This window comes from Oncorhynchus tshawytscha, linkage group LG25 (genome assembly GCF_018296145.1).
Source record: "Oncorhynchus tshawytscha isolate Ot180627B linkage group LG25, Otsh_v2.0, whole genome shotgun sequence".
Lineage (NCBI taxonomy): Eukaryota > Metazoa > Chordata > Actinopteri > Salmoniformes > Salmonidae > Oncorhynchus > Oncorhynchus tshawytscha.
The window spans coordinates 29,866,482-29,886,088 of record NC_056453.1 but is presented as its reverse complement, the minus strand read 5'-3'; the positions used below and the strand labels follow the sequence as shown (position 1 = coordinate 29,886,088).

The following is a 19,607-nucleotide window of genomic DNA, read 5'->3' as shown; positions in this document are numbered from 1 at the left end:
CTCTGGGCAGCCAGGTTTGTCTGTGACGACCGGTCTCTATAGCCAGACTGTCCTCTCTGGGCAGCCAGGTCCTCTCTGGGCAGCCAGGTTTGTCTGTGACGACCGGTCTCTATAGCCAGACTGTCCTCTCTGGGCAGCCAGGTTTGTCTGTGACGACCGGTCTCTATAGCCAGGCTGTCCTCTCTGGGCAGCCAGGTTTGTCTGTGACGACCGGTCTCTATAGCCAGGCTGAGGTCTCTGGGCAGCCAGGTTTGTCTGTGACGACCGGTCTCTATAGCCAGACTGTCCTCTCTGGGCAGCCAGGTTTGTCTGTGACGACCGGTCTCTATAGCCAGACTGTCCTCTCTGGGCAGCCAGGTTTGTCTGTGACGACCGGTCTCTATAGCCAGACTGTCCTCTCTGGGCAGCCAGGTTTGTCTGTGACGACCGGTCTCTATAGCCAGACTGTCCTCTCTGGGCAGCCAGGTTTGTCTGTGACGACCGGTCTCTATAGCCAGACTGTCCTCTCTGGGCAGCCAGGTTTGTCTGTGACGACCGGTCTCTATAGCCAGACTGTCCTCTCTGGGCAGCCAGGTTTGTCTGTGACGACCGGTCTCTATAGCCAGACTGTCCTCTCTGGGCAGCCAGGTTTGTCTGTGACGACCGGTCTCTATAGCCAGACTGTCCTCTCTGGGCAGCCAGGTTTGTCTGTGACGACCGGTCTATAGCCAGACTGTCCTCTCTGGGCAGCCAGACTGTCCTCTCTGGGCAGCCAGGTTTGTCTGTGACGACCGGTCTCTATAGCCAGACTGTCCTCTCTGGGCAGCCAGGTTTGTCTGTGACGACCGGTCTCTATAGCCAGACTGTCCTCTCTGGGCAGCCAGGTTTGTCTGTGATGACCGGTCTCTATAGCCAGGCTGTCCTCTCTGGGCAGCCAGGTTTGTCTGTGACGACCGGTCTCTATAGCCAGGCTGTCCTCTCTGGGCAGCCAGGTTTGTCTGTGACGACTGGTCTCTATAGCCAGGCTGTCCTCTCTGGGCAGCCAGGTTTGTCTGTGACGACCGGTCTCTATAGCCAGGCTGAGGTCTCTGGGCAGCCAGGTTTGTCTGTGACGACCGGTCTCTATAGCCAGACTGTCCTCTCTGGGCAGCCAGGTTTGTCTGTGACGACCGGTCTCTATAGCCAGACTGTCCTCTCTGGGCAGCCAGGTTTGTCTGTGACGACCGGTCTATAGCCAGACTGTCCTCTCTGGGCAGCCAGACTGTCCTCTCTGGGCAGCCATGTTTGTCTGTGACGACCGGTCTCTATAGCCAGACTGTCCTCTCTGGGCAGCCAGGTTTGTCTGTGACGACCGGTCTCTATAGCCAGACTGTCCTCTCTGGGCAGCCAGGTTTGTCTGTGACGACCGGTCTCTATAGCCAGACTGTCCTCTCTGGGCAGCCAGGTTTGTCTGTGACGACCGGTCTCTATAGCCAGACTGTCCTCTCTGGGCAGCCAGGTTTGTCTGTGACGACCGGTCTCTATAGCCAGACTGTCCTCTCTGGGCAGCCAGGTTTGTCTGTGACGACCGGTCTCTATAGCCAGACTGTCCTCTCTGGGCAGCCAGGTTTGTCTGTGACGACCGGTCTCTATAGCCAGACTGTCCTCTCTGGGCAGCCAGGTTTGTCTGTGACGACCGGTCTCTATAGCCAGACTGTCCTCTCTGGGCAGCCAGGTTTGTCTGTGACGACCGGTCTCTATAGCCAGACTGTCCTCTCTGGGCAGCCAGGTTTGTCTGTGACGACCGGTCTCTATAGCCAGACTGTCCTCTCTGGGCAGCCAGGTTTGTCTGTGACGACCGGTCTCTATAGCCAGACTGTGCTCACTGAGTTTGTACCTAGTCAATGTTTTCCTCAGTTTTCTATCAGTCACAGTGGTCAGATAGTCTACTACCATGTACTGTCTGTTTAGAGCCAAATAGCATTGAAGTTTTATTTATTTATTTATTATTATTTTTTATTTAATTTAAATGTTTTCCCCTTCCTTTCCTGGTCTTCCTCTATATAGGCCTATCTGTGTCACTCCCTCCTAGTCTAAGTCGGTGAGCTAAAGGACACTGTTTATCGTCACAACCTGATACTAGCTGTCTGACTCCTATGACTGGTAGTCAGGTGACTTGGCCTCTCGAGTGAGGCAGTGGTCTAAGGCACTGCATCTCAGTGCTAGAGTCATCACTACAGACTCTGGTTCGATCCCGGGCTGTATTCCAACCGGCCTTGATCGGGAGTCCCATAGGGCGGCGCACAATTGGCCCAGAGTCGTCCCGGTTAGGGGAGGGTTTGGCTGGGGTGGGCCGTCATTGTAAATAAAAGGTTGTTCTTAACTGACTTTCCTAGTTAAATGAGAACCAGAAACATTGCAGCTGCTATGTGGGTTTGTGTGTTGTGGTACTCATCACTGTTCTTTAACATCTTTATCTTTTCATCCTCAACTCTGTTTGGGTTCAACGGTTTTGTATTTCCCCATATGCCTGCTATTTGGGCATTGTTTTGTCTGACAGTGCATGGTGTGGCAATGAGTACATTCAGCTGACGCATGCAGCCACACACAGCCAGATAACCCTTCTGTGAGAGGGCTAGTCTCCCTCAAGTAGGGAACTCTACTCCTTACACTGGTCAAGCACACAGTCCCATAGAGGTGTCTGTCTGAGTTGGTGTGTCTCTGTAAATCAACTTCCTCACCAGGCCTGAAGGGTTTCTTCCTTGCTCCGTTCTCTGTTTAGAATACTGTGGGGGTTACCAAACGTCGCCAGAGCAAAAACAACTGCCAAGCCGAATCTAACGTCTTTTTGTCAACTCAACTCTCCTTGTTGGCTTTGACCTCTAGCACAGATTAGACCCACGTGTATTTCTCAGTGTCAGAGGAGTTTAAACCTCATTGAAAGGTTTATCAGAGACCTCTGAAAAAATTATTAACCTATTAGGTTAGTGTCTTTCTGTCCTTTCTAATCAGTGGAGATACCTGTGTTTACTGCAGGCAGAAAGGCAGGCAGAAAGGCAAGGCACCCACACACACTTAATAAAAACACACACAAACCAGCTTCACCAATAAAGTAAGATGCCAACTTGTTGAAACATATCTTCTTACTCCTTGTTCCAATATCAGACAGACCAGGTTGTTAAGTAACCCCCACTGCTACAATGATCAGTTGTTATATATATATATATATATATATATGCGTAAGCATCGTGACACACCTTTGTGTAGCTATTAGAGGTGTTACAGGTTTGAGTCAGTGGTTTCGGTGCAGGAGGGAGGGAGGGTGTGTGTGTGCCTTTATCCACCTCTAACTTCAAAATGGCATGTTGTTTAGATATCAATGCAATATTTGAATTGTGGTGTGGGGCCATTAAATTGTTGTTCGTAAGGTAGGGTCTCCTGCTTTTACTGCACTCTCAAAGAATGACATCTGGGCTGATGTCTCTCTCCCAGTCAGTCACTGAAGCCTCTCCACCTCTTTGTGATGGAGGTCTGAGGAGAATGGGGCTGCTGGCCTCAGCACTTTAAGCGAAGCGTGTATCGATCCCTCCACATCAGCCTCTCTTCTCATGCCTCACTCTGCCACCATCACCACCTAGAATACAATCACTTCCCTTTACAGCTAGGCCCTGCTGCCACGGCAACCACACTGCAGATCAGGAGATAAGCATCTGGTATGTGGCCTCTCTCCTCTTCTGTTCTTCATAACCTGCTCTGTTTTAACAAGGCATTGAAGTTGCACTGAAACAGTGACAGACTACATGGACTTGTCCAATAAGAACTGTTTGTTTTTAGTTTTTTTTCCTTTGGGAAAAGTTTCAAACATTTTGCTACTGTGTGTCTGACCTCATGAACTTAACCCTGAGCTGGTGAAATCTGTCATCTCTACCCACTATTGCAGTCCTTCTGTACACATCTATAGAGAACTGCCCGAAGAGACGTCATTAATTAAGTCACCACTAACCTAATGCCTCCATATGTTGTTTTGTGTCTTCAAATCAGTGCATTAGAAGGATAAAAGAGATCCGTTTGCAAGGGAAAATAGCCTAATATGTGCTCCGGCACCTGTCGTCGTCTTTTGTCTGTCTGTTACCACAATCATGTCATGAATTTGAATGGAGGGCAGGGGCTGGCCGGCGGAGAGGCGGGTTGTTTTAACTTGCAGATGAGCCGATGGGCCACCACCCGGGCTGGTGCTGCTCCGGTAGCGAGTTGCTTAGCATTGCGCTAACAGTCAACAGGCTAATCTCTCTCATTAGCTCTCTCTCCACTCCTCCACCCCTCCACTCACAAACACAAGTGGCCCATTAACCAGCTAGCACATCCCTCGCTCGCCTTGCCGCCTCTCGCTTTGATGCCTTTTTGATAAGAGCAAGGATAATGAGGATAATCATAACAGCGATGATAATTCACTATCCAGCACAGTGGCAACGTGCTAATCGCCTAAAAGCACTTCCTGTGTGCTCCTCAGATGGATGCTCTTCTGCTTTAACACACACACTCTGTTGATATTCAAATGTGCGTGACAGGTGGAGGAGTGTGTGATCTAAAGGATACTGGGCCGGTGGTGCTGCAGGGGGGTGGCGGGGGTTGGTGTGGAGGGAAGGAGAGACTTTGTGGGTGTCGGTTGGTGATTAACCTCGACTAGCATGTTTGTTGCCCCAGACCTGCACATCATAAAACAGAGCAGAGCATGGTTTTAATGGTTAAATAGTAGCTGCAGATACAGTACATTCAGAAAGTATTCAGACACCTTGACAGACTTATTCTGAAATTGATTTTTAAAAATCCATCATCAATCTACACAAAATACCCCATAGAGCACACCTGTATTTGGGGAGTTTCTCCCATTCTTCTCTACAGATCCTCTCAAGCTCTGTCAGGTTGGATGGGGAGTGTCGCTGCACAGCTATTTTCAGGTCTCTCCAGAGATGTTTGATCGGGTTCAAATTCGGGCTCTGGCTGGGCCACTCAAGAACATTCAGACACTTGTCGCGAAGCCACTCCTGCATTGTCTTGGCTGTGTGCTTAGGGTCGTTGTCCTATTGGAAGGTGAACCTTTGCCCCGTTTTCATCAAAGATCTCTCTGTACTTTGCGATGTTAATCTTTCCCTCGTCTCCTAGTCCCTGCCACTGAAAATATCCCCACAACATGATGCTGCCACCACCATGCTTCACTGTAGGGATTGTGCCAAAGAGTACAATCTTGGTTTCATGAGACCAGATAATCTTGTTTCTCATGGTCTAAGAGTCTTTGTTTCCTTTTGGCAACTCCAAGCAGGCTGTCCATGTGTGTTTCACTGAGGAGTGGTTTCCTTCTGGCCACTCTACCATAAAGTTTTGATTGGTGGAGTGCTGTAAAGATGGTTGTCCTTCTGGAATGTCCTCCCATCTCCACAGAGAAACTCTAGAGCTCTGTCAGTGACCATCAGGTTCATGGTCACCTCCCTGAACAATGCCCTTCTCCCCCGATTGCTCAGTTTGGCAGGCAGCCAGCTCTAGGAAGAGTCTTGGTGGTTCCAAACTTCTTCCATTTAAGAATGATGGAGGCCACTGTTTTCTTGGGGACCTTCAATGCTGCATAAATGTTTCGGAACCCTTCCCCAGATCTGTGCCTCGACACAATCCTGTCTTGGGGCTTTAAGGACAATTCCTTCGACCTCATGGCTTGGTTTTTGCTCTGACATGCACTGTCAACTGTGGGACCTTTTATATAGACAGGTGTGTCTTTCCAAATCATGTCCAATCAATTGAATTTACCACAGTTGGACTCCAATCAAGTTGTAGAAACATCAAGGATGATCAGTGGAAACAGGATGCACCTGAGCTACATACACCTGAGCTCAATATCATTCTCATAGCAAAGGGTCTCAATACTTACATAAATAAGGTATTTCTGTTTTTTTTTTGGCAAAGAAATTATATTTTTTAAATAATGTTTTCGCTTTGTCGTTATGGGGTGTTGTGTGTAGATTGATGAGGCAAAAGATGTATTTAATACATTTTAGAATAAGGCTGTAAAATAACAAAATGTGGAAAAGTCAAGGGGTCTGAATAATTTCCGAATGCACCGTTTATGCCAGCTATAAGTGTACTGTAAGTGCAATAGATATGCTAAGTTTGTGGGTCAGAGAGGGAAGGAAGGGAAGCTATCTGGTGTCCTGCACTAGGACACACCCACACTGTTTATACACCAAACAATACCTCTCTGCCATACCTGTTTGAACACAAACTAACCTTCAAACAAAGCTTTCTTTGCTACACTTAGTGTGTGCTTTAAGAAGCCCATGTAGGGCAGAATGTAGCCTAGTGGTTAGAGCGTTGGGCTAGTAACCGAAAGGTTGCAAGTTCAAACCCTCGAGCTGACAAGGTACAAATCTGTCATTCTGCCCCTGAACAGGCAGTTAACCCACTGTTCCTAGGCTCTCATTGAAAATAAGAATTTGTTCTTAACTGCCTTGCCTAGTTAAATAAATAGAAATGTATGTGTGTGAAATAGGACAAATATAAGCACCCGGCAAATAATTATCATTATTATGTGATGCTAATGTCTCATACGCACTTAGAAACGGGACAAACACGCACCTACACAGTGGTTATTGAGCTTGGATCAAAATGATAGGATAGTTGTAGACGAATATAACAAGTGGCATAAATGCTGACAACTGTGATTGGTTCCTACCATCCCTATACAGTACATATCGGCAGAACACCGGCCAGAGCAGTCTGAAGTGCTGCCTGTTACTACAGGTATGTTTGTGTTGTATTAAAGATGCAGTCCGGTATCTTAAGCACTTATACATTTGTAACATATTGTCCGTATTTGTAGAGCGAAGAAATTGGGGACCAAATGTTCAGGAACCCGTTTTGGCTCGTGAGCACGACTTTCAAGACTACTGACTAAAATGTTACAAAAGCTTTGGAGCATCACTTTAAGAGGTGTGGCACCACTCCAGAGGCTACAGACCTGTCTGTCTGGTTTTATATATTCTTTCTCTCATTCAGACCAGACAGAGCAGGGGTTGCACCCAGCCTCCCATGTGGAAATAAGGGGGATGTATTTGTGTTGTGGAGCTCATTCTCTTTAAAACAAACGGGCAGTCCTCTCTCTGTCTGACATGTCTGATTGCTCTACTTTACTCTGAGTTATGATTCATCCTCAGCTAGCCTGCTACTGGAGATCTGACTTATTTCTTTATTTACTGTTTCTATGGCTCTTTGCTGCTTGTTTTCCCCTCTTTTCTCCATCCCTCTCTCTTCTACTCCTCTTTTCTCCATCCCTCTCTTCCTCCTCTTCTCCTTTCCCCTCTTTTCTCCATCCCTCTCTTCTACTCCTCTTTACTCCATCCCTCTCTTCCTCCTCTTCTCCTTTCCCCTCTTTTCTCCATCCCTCTCTTCTACTCTTTTCTCCGTCCCTCTCTACTCCTCTTTTCTCCGTCCCTCTCTTCTACTCCTCTTTAATCCGTCCCTCTCTCTTCTACTCCTCTTTAATCCGTCCCTCTCTCTTCTACTCCTCTTTAATCCGTCCCTCTCTTCTACTCCACTTTTCTCCGTCCCTCTCTCTTCTACTACTCTTTTCTCCGTCCCTCTCTCTTCTACTACTCTTTTCTCCGTCCCTCTCTCTTCTACTACTCTTTTCTCCGTCCCTCTCTCTTCTACTACTCTTTTCTCCGTCCCTCTCTCTTCTACTCCTCTTTTCTCCGTCCCCCTCTCTTCTACTACTCTTTTCTCCGTCCCTCTCTCTTCTACTACTCTTTTCTCCGTCCCTCTCTCTTCTACTTCTCTTTTCTCCGTCCCTCTCTTCTACTCCTCTTTTCTCCGTCCCTCTCTTCTACTCCTCTTTTCTCCGTCCCTCTCTCTTCTACTCCTCTTTTCTCCGTCCCTCTCTCTTCTACTCTCTTCTACTCTTTTTCTCCGTCCCTCTCTCTTCTACTCCTCTTTTCTCCGTCCCTCTCTCTTCTACTCCTCTTTTCTCCGTCCCTCTTCTACTCTTTTCTCCGTCCCTCTCTTCTACTCCTCTTTTTCTCCGTCCCTCTCTTCTACTCCTCTTTTCTCCGTCCCTCTCTCTTCTACTCTCTTTTTTTCTCCGTCCCTCTCTCTTCTACTCCTCTTTTCTCCGTCCCTCTCTTTCTACTCCTCTTTTCTCCGTCCCTCTCTTTCTACTCCTCTTTTCTCCGTCCCTCTCTCTTCTACTCCTCTTTTCTCCGTCCCTCTCTCTTCTACTCCTCTTTTCTCCGTCCCTCTCTCTTCTACTCCTCTTTTCTCCGTCCCTCTCTCTTCTACTCCTCTTTTCTCCGTCCCTCTCTCTTCTACTCCTCTTTTCTCCGTCTCTCTCTTCTACTCCTCTTTTCTCCGTCTCTCTCTTCTACTCCTCTTTTCTCCGTCCCTCTCTCTTCTACTCCTCTTTTCTCCGTCCCCTCTCTTCTCTCCTCTTTTCTCCGTCCCTTTTCTCTCTTCTACTCTTTTCTCTCCGTCCCTCTCTCTTCTACTCTCTTTTTCTCCGTCCCTCTCTCTTCTACTACTCTTTTCTCCGTCCCTCTCTCTTCTACTACTCTTTTCTCCGTCCCTCTCTTTCTACTCTTTCTCTTTTCTCCGTCCCTCTCTTTCTACTCCTCTTTTCTCCGTCCCTCTCTCTTCTACTCCTCTTTTCTCTCCCCTCTCTCTTCTACTCCTCTTTTCCGTCTCCGTCCCTCTTTTCTCTCTTCTACTCCTCTTTTCTCCGTCCCTCTCTCCTCTTTTCTCTCCCTCTCTTCTACTCCTCTTTTCTCCGTCCCTCTCTTCTACTCCTCTTTTCTCCGTCCCTCTCTTCTACTCCTCTTTTCTCCGTCCCCTCTCTTCTACTCCTCTTTTCTCCGTCCCTCTCTTCTACTCCTCTCCTTTTCTCCGTCCCCCTCTCTTCTACTCTCTTTTCTCCGTCCCCTCTCTTTCTACTCCTCTTTTCTTCCCTCTCTTCTACTACTCTTTTCTCCCCCCTCTCTTCTACTACTCTTTTCTCCGTCCCTCTCTCTTCTACTACTCTTTTCTCCGTCCCTCTCTTCTACTACTCTTTTCTCCGTCCCTCTCTCTACTCTACTCCGTCTCTTTCTACTACTCTTTTCTCCGTCCCTCTCTTCTACTACTCTTTTCTCCGTCCCTCTCTCTTCTACTCTCTTTTCTCCGTCCCTCTCTCTTCTACTCCTCTTTTCTCTCCCTCTCCCCTCTCTTCTACTCTCTTTTCTCCGTCCCTCTCTTCTACTCCTCTTTTCTCCGTCCCTCTCTCTTCTACTCCTCTTTTCTCCGTCCCTCTCTCTTCTTCCTCTTTTCTCCGTCTCCTCTCTTCTACTCCTCTTTTCTCCGTCCCTCTCTCTACTTCTTTTCTCCGTCCCTCTCCTTCTACTCCTCTTTTCCGTCTCCTCCCTTCTCTTCTACTCCTCTTTTCTCCGTCCCTCTCTCTTCTACTCTTTTCTCCGTCCCTCTCTTCTTCTCTTTTTCTCCGTCCCTCTCTTCTACTCCTCTTTTCTCCGTCCCTCTCTCTTCTACTCCTCTTTTCTCTCTCTCTACTCCTCTTTTCTCCGTCCCGTCTCTCTCTACTCTCTCTTTTCTCCGTCCCTCTCTCTTCTACTCCTCTTTTCTCCGTCCCTCTCTCTTCTTTTCTCCTCTTTTCTCCGTCCCTCTCTTCTACTCCTCTTTTCTCCGTCCCTCTCTCTTACTACTCCTCTTTTCTCCGTCCCTCTCTCTACTACTCCTCTTTTCTCCGTCCCTCTCTACTACTCCTCTTTTCTCCGTCCCTCTCTACTCTACTCCTCTTTTCTCCGTCCCTCTCTCTTCTACTCCTCTTTTCTCCGTCCCTCTCTCTTCTACTCCTCTTTTCTCCGTCCCTCTCTCTTCTCCTTCCCCCCCCTCTCTCGCTCTCTCTGCCTCTATCGTTCTTCCCCTCTTCCCTGTCTGCCATTCTCTACTATCTGTTCTCGTAGATCCTTGCCCCCTCCTCTCCAGGTGTTGTGCATTCTTTTTGAACATGGCAGTGGCCTTAGGCCCTTCTTCTCCTAGGGGTGGGTTACTCTACACCTTGACATTGACTACCCAACCCCAGACCTAGAGGTGGGATGAGTGGCAGGGTGTTTCTGGTGCACATCCCTGACCTCTTTTCTGCTCTTATCATCCCTCCTACGCTGCTCCGAGGCTGCTCCCTCTCTTCTTTCACTCTCTGCCCTCCCTCTCCCGTCTCCCCCTCTTTCTCCTGCTTTCTCTCAGTCCAGAGCAAAGCTTGACCCAATTCCTCTTTAACAACAACAGTGAAAGGATGGGTCCCAGCCGCCCTCCACCCCTCTGTTTCTCAGTGTCCCTCAACCTCCACCCCTCTGTTTCTCAGTGTCCCTCAACCTCAGCCCAGACATAACCCAGACCACTGAGCTCAGCACCAGTCTAGTCACAACCCACCCCATTCCCAGCCTCAGCCCCACCTCAAGCCCAAACAGAATCAGCTCCGCACAACCCAAGCCCCAACCTGCCTATACTGGGACGTTTGATGGTGCCCTACAGACTGTAAGGTTCCCACACGCTGAATGCTGATTTGGTTGTTGGCTACAGTCAACAGACACGGCCAGCCTAGATGGATAACTTATTTTCCCATTTACTCTCTCTCTCTCGTTGGGAGGATTTCTGCTCTTAATTGAAGTGACAGCAGCAGGGTTGTCATGGTGACACTGAGGACATAGATTAAAGCTTGTTTTGAGTAGGGAGAGGATGAGCGGGGGAGGGGGGAGGAGAGGGGTGATGTCTCTTGCTGGCTGCCTGCTGTGCTCTTGGTTGGCCTCATTGACCATCATGCAATGCTCTACACACGAGCATATCTGTGTTAGTATTCACTGCAGCTGCATTGACATAATTGGACTATATAGCCTATATTTCTTCACTGGTTTTATGAAGTAGAAGTAGCTACTGAATGTGTGCAAACATTCCAGAGGAGGACTGCCCAAACTATGTGAGACTATTTCCTGTGGATGGTCTTTCAGGACAGGCCTACTGAACATTATGTAGCCCAGCTTCACTTGTCTGTTTTCCCTAGACTTTTAGCTGTTTTTTGGGAGACCAGATGATCGCTATCCGGGCTAATCAATAATATTCATATTGACTTGGCTGAATTCCTCAGTGCTTTTGAATAGCGGAAGGAGGGCAGGCAGTATGTCAGTTGAATCCCTCTGGTATCAGGTGGGTTGAGTTAAGTAATGGTCTTGACTCCTAGATGATTGCAGGGCAGGAGGCTCTTTATTTGAGAGCTGTCCACTCAAGGCAGTGTAAGAAGGAAGGATGCTCTCTCTCTCTCTCCTTTACCCGGGACAGGATTTTGCAGATGGTTTCATGCTCATTGGCGTCTAACAAGCAGGTGGTCTGGTCTGAGATGAGGTGGGCGGAGAGGAGAGCAGTCTGGAGAGACTGGGGTCGTCTTCCACACTCCAGAGGTCCTCCTCAAAGGCTCTCAGCTGGAGAGGGAGAGAGGAGGGGATGATAGTCTCCACCATCAGCCTGCGTGAGAGAGGGGGCAGAAAGGAGGAGAGGGGATGGTCTCTTTACCATCAGCCTGCGTGAGAGAGGGGGCAGAAAGGAGGAGAGGGGAAGGTCTCTTTACCATCAGCCTGTGTGGGAGAGGGGATAGTCTCCACCATCAGCCTGCGTGAGAGAGGGGGCAGAAAGGAGGAGAGGGGAAGGTCTCTTTACCATCAGCCTGCATGGGAGAGGGGGCAGAAAGGAGGAGAGGGGATGGTCTCTTTACCATCAGCCTGCATGGGAGAGGGGCAGAAAGGAGGAGAGGGGATGGTCTCTTTACCATCAGCCTGCGTGGGAGAGGGGATAGTCTCCACCATCAGCCTGCGTGGGAGAGGGGATAGTCTCTCCCTCATCAGCCTGTGTGAGAGAGGGGGCAGAAAGGAGGAGAGGGGATGGCCTCTCTACCATCAGCTTGCGTGTGAGAGGGGATAGTCTCTCCCTCATCAGCCTGCGTGGGAGAAGGGATAGTCTTTACAACATCAGCCTGCGTGGGAGAGGTGGGGGGGAGAGGAGAGGGGATAGTCTCTCCATTTGGTGGGAGAGCGGGACAGAGACATGCAGGACAGACCGATGGGGGTGTACCCTGCCCATGCGTGCCCTCAGGCCAACCTTAGACAAACACGTTGAGTGCTTGGAAGAGCACATCATTTCAATGTGTCACATCAATTTATTTCACGTTTGCAGTGGTGTTGGGAAAGCAGCTCCCTCCTCATTCCACAGCATAACTACTGTGTCACTGTGTGAAGGAAAGTTCTATGTTTCCACCACAGTTTTTATGTAGCGAATTAAAGCCACTGGTTCTGGCCTGTGTAGCCACTGTCTCTGTGTAGCCACTGTCTCTGTGTAGCCACTGTCTCTGTGTAGCCACTGTCTCTATGTAGCCACTGTCTCTATGTAGCCACTGTCTCTGTGTAGCCACTGTCTCTGTGTAGCCACTGTCTCTGTGTAGCCACCGTCTCTGGCCAACCTGTAGCCACGTCTCTGGTGTAAGAGCCACCATCTTCAATGTGCCACTGTCTTTCTGTGTAGCCACTGTCTCTGTGTAGCCACTGTCTCTGTGTAGCCACTGTCTCTGTGTAGCCACTGTCTCTGTTTCCACCACTGTCTTTGTTCTAACCACTGTCTCTGTGTAGCCACTGTCTCTGTGTAGCCACTGTCTCTGTTCTAGCCACTGTCTCTGTGTAGCCACTGTCTCTGTGTAGCCACTGTCTCTGTTCTAACCACTGTCTCTGTTCTAGCCACTGTCTCTGTTCTAGCCACTGTCTCTGTGTAGCCACTGTCTCTGTTCTAGCCACTGTCTCTGTGTAGCCACTGTCTCTGTGTAGCCACTGTCTCTGTTCTAACCACTGTCTCTGTTCTAGCCACTGTCTCTGTGTAGCCACTGTCTCTGTGTAGCCACTGTCTCTGTGTAGCCACTGTCTCTGTGTAGCCACTGTCTCTGTGTAGCCACTGTCTCTGTTCTAACCACTGTCTCTGTGTAGCCACTGTCTCTGTGTAGCCACTGTCTCTGTGTAGCCACTGTCTCTGTTCTAGCCACTGTCTCTGTTCTAGCCACTGTCTCTGTGTAGCCACTGTCTCTGTTCTAGCCACTGTCTCTGTGTAGCCACTGTCTCTGTTCTAGCCACTGTCTCTGTTCTAGCCACTGTCTCTGTTCTAGCCACTGTCTCTGTGTAGCCACTGTCTCTGTGTAGCCACTGTCTCTGTTCTAGCCACTGTCTCTGTGTAGCCACTGTCTCTGTGTAGCCACTGTCTCTGTGTAGCCACTGTCTCTGTTCTAGCCACTGTCTCTGTTCTAGCCACTGTCTCTGTTCTAGCCACTGTCTCTGTTCTAGCCACTGTCTCTGTTCTAGCCACTGTCTCTGTTCTAGCCACTGTCTCTGTGTAGCCACTGTCTCTGTGTAGCCACTGTCTCTGTGTAGCCACTGTCTCTGTGTAGCCACTGTCTCTGTTCTAACCACTGTCTCTGTTCTAGCCACTGTCTCTGTTCTAGCCACTGTCTCTGTTCTAGCCACTGTCTCTGTGTAGCCACTGTCTCTGTGTAGCCACTGTCTCTGTGTAGCCACTGTCTCTGTTCTAGCCACTGTCTCTGTGTAGCCACTGTCTCTGTGTAGCCACTGTCTCTGTGTAGCCACTGTCTCTGTGTAGCCACTGTCTCTGTGTAGCCACTGTCTCTGTGTAGCCACTGTCTCTGTGTAGCCACTGTCTCTGTTCTAGCCACTGTCTCTGTTCTAGCCACTGTCTCTGTGTAGCCACTGTCTCTGTTCTAGCCACTGTCTCTGTGTAGCCACTGTCTCTGTTCTAACCACTGTCTCTGTGTCTAGCCACTGTCTCTGTTCTAGCCACTGTCTCTGTTCTAGCCACTGTCTCTGTGTAGCCACTGTCTCTGTGTAGCCACTGTCTCTGTGTAGCCACTGTCTCTGTGTAGCCACTGTCTCTGTGTAGCCACTGTCTCTGTGTAGCCACTGTCTCTGTTCTAACCACTGTCTCTGTTCTAGCCACTGTCTCTGTTCTAGCCACCGTCTCTGTGTAGCCACTGTCTCTGTGTAGCCACCGTCTCTGTGTAGCCACTGTCTCTGTGTAGCCACCGTCTCTGTGTAGCCACCGTCTCTGTGTAGCCACCGTCTCTGTGTAGCCACTGTCTCTGTGTAGCCACTGTCTCTGTGTAGCCACTGTCTCTGTGTAGCCACTGTCTCTGTGTAGCCACTGTCTCTGTTCTAGCCACTGTCTCTGTTCTAACCACTGTCTCTGTGTAGCCACTGTCTCTGTGTAGCCACTGTCTCTGTTCTAGCCACTGTCTCTGTGTAGCCACTGTCTCTGTGTAGCCACTGTCTCTGTTCTAACCACTGTCTCTGTTCTAGCCACTGTCTCTGTTCTAGCCACTGTCTCTGTGTAGCCACTGTCTCTGTTCTAGCCACTGTCTCTGTGTAGCCACTGTCTCTGTGTAGCCACTGTCTCTGTGTAGCCACTGTCTCTGTTCTAGCCACTGTCTCTGTGTAGCCACTGTCTCTGTGTAGCCACTGTCTCTGTGTAGCCACTGTCTCTGTGTAGCCACTGTCTCTGTGTAGCCACTGTCTCTGTTCTAGCCACTGTCTCTGTGTAGCCACTGTCTCTGTGTAGCCACTGTCTCTGTGTAGCCACTGTCTCTGTTCTAGCCACTGTCTCTGTTCTAGCCACTGTCTCTGTTCTAGCCACTGTCTCTGTTCTAACCACTGTCTCTGTGTAGCCACTGTCTCTGTTCTAACCACTGTCTCTGTTCTAGCCACTGTCTCTGTTCTAGCCACTGTCTCTGTGTAGCCACTGTCTCTGTGTAGCCACTGTCTCTGTTCTAGCCACTGTCTCTGTTCTAGCCACTGTCTCTGTGTAGCCACTGTCTCTGTGTAGCCACTCTCTGTGTAGCCACTGTCTCTGTTCTAGCCACTGTCTCTGTTCTAGCCACTGTCTCTGTTCTAGCCACTGTCTCTGTTCTAGCCACTGTCTCTGTTCTAGCCACTGTCTCTGTTCTAGCCACTGTCTCTGTTCTAGCCACTGTCTCTGTGTAGCCACTGTCTCTGTGTAGCCACTGTCTCTGTGTAGCCACTGTCTCTGTTCTAACCACTGTCTCTGTTCTAGCCACTGTCTCTGTTCTAGCCACTGTCTCTGTTCTAGCCACTGTCTCTGTGTAGCCACTGTCTCTGTGTAGCCACTGTCTCTGTGTAGCCACTGTCTCTGTGTAGCCACCGTCTCTGTGTAGCCACTGTCTCTGTGTAGCCACTGTCTCTGTGTAGCCACTGTCTCTGTTCTAGCCACCGTCTCTGTGTAGCCACTGTCTCTGTGTAGCCACTGTCTCTGTGTAGCCACTGTCTCTGTGTAGCCACTGTCTCTGTTCTAGCCACTGTCTCTGTTCTAGCCACTGTCTCTGTTCTAGCCACTGTCTCTGTTCTAGCCACTGTCTCTGTTCTAGCCACTGTCTCTGTTCTAGCCACTGTCTCTGTTCTAGCCACTGTCTCTGTTCTAGCCACCGTCTCTGTTCTAGCCACCGTCTCTGTGTAGCCACCGTCTCTGTGTAGCCACCGTCTCTGTGTAGCCACCGTCTCTGTGTAGCCACTGTCTCTGTGTAGCCACTGTCTCTGTGTAGCCACTGTCTCTGTTCTAACCACTGTCTCTGTTCTAGCCACTGTCTCTGTTCTAGCCACTGTCTCTGTGTAGCCACTGTCTCTGTGTAGCCACTGTCTCTGTGTAGCCACTGTCTCTGTGTAGCCACCGTCTCTGTGTAGCCACTGTCTCTGTGTAGCCACTGTCTCTGTTCTAGCCACTGTCTCTGTGTAGCCACTGTCTCTGTTCTAGCCACTGTCTCTGTTCTAGCCACTGTCTCTGTGTAGCCACTGTCTCTGTGTAGCCACTGTCTCTGTGTAGCCACTGTCTCTGTGTAGCCACTGTCTCTGTGTAGCCACTGTCTCTGTTCTAGCCACCGTCTCTGTGTGCTGTGGCCCCCTCCACTAGTGTGTCCTATCCTGCAGTTGTTTTCTAACCATTTCTCTCCTCTCCAGACCTATCTGGTTTAATGGGTCCAATCATCGGGATGTCGCCGGATAAGAAAGCTGAAACGCCGGGGATGCTGGAGGAGAGGGCGGGGCTTAGGGGCGTATGTGGGGGGGCGGGGACTCTCCCGGAGGCGGAGTGCGGCGCAGCCAGCCCATTGGCCACCAGCCTGGACCGGGGATCCGGTGGTTCCGAGGATGAGGAGCTCACCAACCTCAACTGGCTCCATGAGAACCTGCTCCAGAACTTTACCCTAGGGGGACCCGGGGGGGCCCAACCCAGCGCCAGCCCCCTCTTTGACATCGAGGGTGACCCCGGGGCCCCTCAGAACCCATCGTCTTCATCCTCTTACTCCTCGTCGCAGAGGGACTTGTTGAAGTCCAAGCCTCCCTTCTCATTCTCTCTGTTGATCTACATGGCCATAGAGCAGAGCCCCAGTAAGAGGCTGCCGGTGAAGGACATCTATGGTTGGATCCTACAGCACTTCCCCTACTTCTCCTCGGCCCCCACTGGCTGGAAGAACAGCGTCAGACACAACCTGTCACTCAACAAGTGCTTCCGCAAGGTGGAGAGGAGCCTGGGAAAGGTGAGGGAACTATAAGGTCATGCGCGTGCACACACACACTTTGTTTACCTTGCAAGGAGCTGGCAGTGCCTGGGTTTGATTCTCACAAGGGTCACACTAACACGTTATTTAACCATTTGAAAGTTGTCATGCTGACACTGCAGGGTGAGATTGATATGATGACGACATTGTTGTGGGTTTGAAGTGGTCTTCTAATGGGGTTGAAATGAGCTTACAGTATCCTTCCCCATTGAGATGGTTTGTTGTGTAAAGGTGCCACAAAGAGTCATTAGAGTTCTTCACTGATATTCTGTAGTGGCAGTAGTGTGACATTGACAATGTGCTCAAAGTGTTTGACTAACAGTGTTAACTGTACACCTCCACTCTGTGTACCTGTGCCTGTATAGGATTTGCAGCTCTCTGTATGGCTGACGGGCAGGGCCAGGGTTTTAACCCACCCTGAGGCCCCATGACGTGTGTGTGTGTGTGTGTCAGGACCAGTGTAGTGCTGCACCCTGCCTGCGGCCCCCTGTGTGCCTTCCCTTGCTGTGATAAGGCTGGGAGAGCCGGTGTATACCAGTCAAGGTCATAGACCCTCCTATCTCTCCTTCAGAGGAAATGCAAACGCAGCAGTAAGATGGGGCGCTATCTCCCAACGCACCCCACACACTGCAACTGTAGAGCCACAACCAGGCAGTGGACACACACACACACTGCAACTGTAGAGCCACGACCAGGCAGTGGACACACACACTGCAACTGTAGAGCCACGACCAGGCAGTGGACACACACACTGCAACTGTAGAGCCACGACCAGGCAGTGGACACCACACTGCAACTGTAGAGCCACGACCAGGCAGTGGACACACACACTGCAACTGTAGAGCCATGACCAGGCAGTGGACACACACACTGCAACTGTAGAGCCATGACCAGGCAGTGGACACACACACACACACACACACTGCAACTGTAGCGCCACGACCAGGCAGTGGACACACACACACACACACACACTGCAACTGTAGCGCCACGACCAGGCAGTGGACACACACACACACACACACACACACTGCAACTGTAGAGCCACGACCAGGCAGTGGACACACACACTGCAACTGTAGAGCCACGACCAGGCAGTGGACACACACACACTGCAACTGTAGCGCCACGACCAGGCAGTGGACACACACACTGCAACTGTAGCGCCACGACCAGGCAGTGGACACACACACTGCACACACGACCAGGCAGTGGACACACACACACACACACACACACACACACACACTGCAACTGTAGAGCCACAACCAGGCAGTGGACACACACACACACTGCAACTGTAGCGCCACAACCAGGCAGTGGACACACACACACACTGCAACTGTAGAGCCACAACCAGGCAGTGGACACACACACACACTGCAACTGTAGAGCCATGACCAGGCAGTGGACACACACACTGCAACTGTAGAGCCACGACCAGGCAGTGGACACACACACACACACACACACACACACACACACACACACACACACTGCAACTGTATCGCCACGACCAGGCAGTGTACACACACACACACTGCAACTATAGAGCCACGACCAGGCTGTGGACACACACACACACTGCAACTGTAGAGCCACGACCAGGCTGTGTACACACACACACACACTGCAACTGTAGAGCCACGACCAGGCTGTGGACACACACACACACTGCAACTGTAGAGCCACGACCAGGCAGTGTACACACACACACACTGCAACTGTAGCGCCACGACCAGGCAGTGGACACACACACACACTGCAACTGTAGAGCCATGACCAGGCAGTGGACACACACACACACACTGCAACTGTAGAGCCACGACCAGGCAGTGGACACACACACTGTAGAGCCACGACCAGGCAGTGGACACACACTGCAACTGTAGAGCCACGACCAGGCAGTGGACACACACACACACACACACACACACACACACACTGCAACTGTAGCGCCATGACCAGGCAGTGGACACACACACACACACTGCAACTGTAGAGCCACGACCAGGCAGTGGACACACACACACACACACACACACACACACTGCAACTGTAGAGCCATGACCAGGCAGTGGACACACACACACACACACACACACACACACACTGCAACTGTAGAGCCATGACCAGGCAGTGGACACACACACACTGCAACTGTAGAGCCACGACCAGGCAGTGGACACACACACACACACACTGCAACTGTAGAGCCACGACCAGGCAGTGGACACACACACACACTGCAACTGTAGCGCCACGACCAGGCAGTGGACACACACACACTGCAACTGTAGAGCCATGACCAGGCAGTGGACACACACACACACACTGCAACTGTAGAGCCATGACCAGGCAGTGGACACACACACACACACTGCAACTGTAGAGCCACGACCAGGCAGTGGACACACACACACACACACACACACACACACACACACACACACACTGCAACTGTAGCGCCATGACCAGGCAGTGGACACACACACACACACTGCAACTGTAGAGCCACGACCAGGCAGTGGACACACACACACACACACACACACACACACACTGCAACTGTAGAGCCATGACCAGGCAGTGGACACACACACACACACACACACACTGCAACTGTAGAGCCATGACCAGGCAGTGGACACACACACACACACACACACACACTGCAACTGTAGAGCCATGACCAGGCAGTGGACACACACACACACACACTGCAACTGTAGAGCCACGACCAGGCAGTGGACACACACACACAACTGTACACACACACACACACACACTGCAACTGTAGCGCCATGACCAGGCAGTGGACACACACACACACACACACTGCAACTGTAGCGCCACGACCAGGCAGTGGACACACACACTGCAACTGTAGCACCACGACCAGGCAGTGGACACACACACTGCAACTGTAGAGCCACGACCAGGCAGTGGACACACACAC

General features: G+C 50.6%; 1 protein-coding gene across 2 annotated transcripts in view; it reads left to right on the top strand.

Annotated features, from left to right (window-relative positions):
• Window positions 1-19,607, top strand: part of foxn2a (forkhead box N2a) — a 63,959-nt gene that overhangs the window by 33,577 nt on the left and 10,775 nt on the right. For both annotated transcript variants that reach the window (XM_024388238.2, XM_024388239.2), the window contains exon 2: window positions 16,050-16,627. In XM_024388238.2, the coding sequence (XP_024244006.1) occupies window positions 16,064-16,627 (564 nt within the window). In that variant the 5' untranslated portion in view covers window positions 16,050-16,063. The remainder of the gene's footprint in view (window positions 1-16,049; window positions 16,628-19,607) is intronic.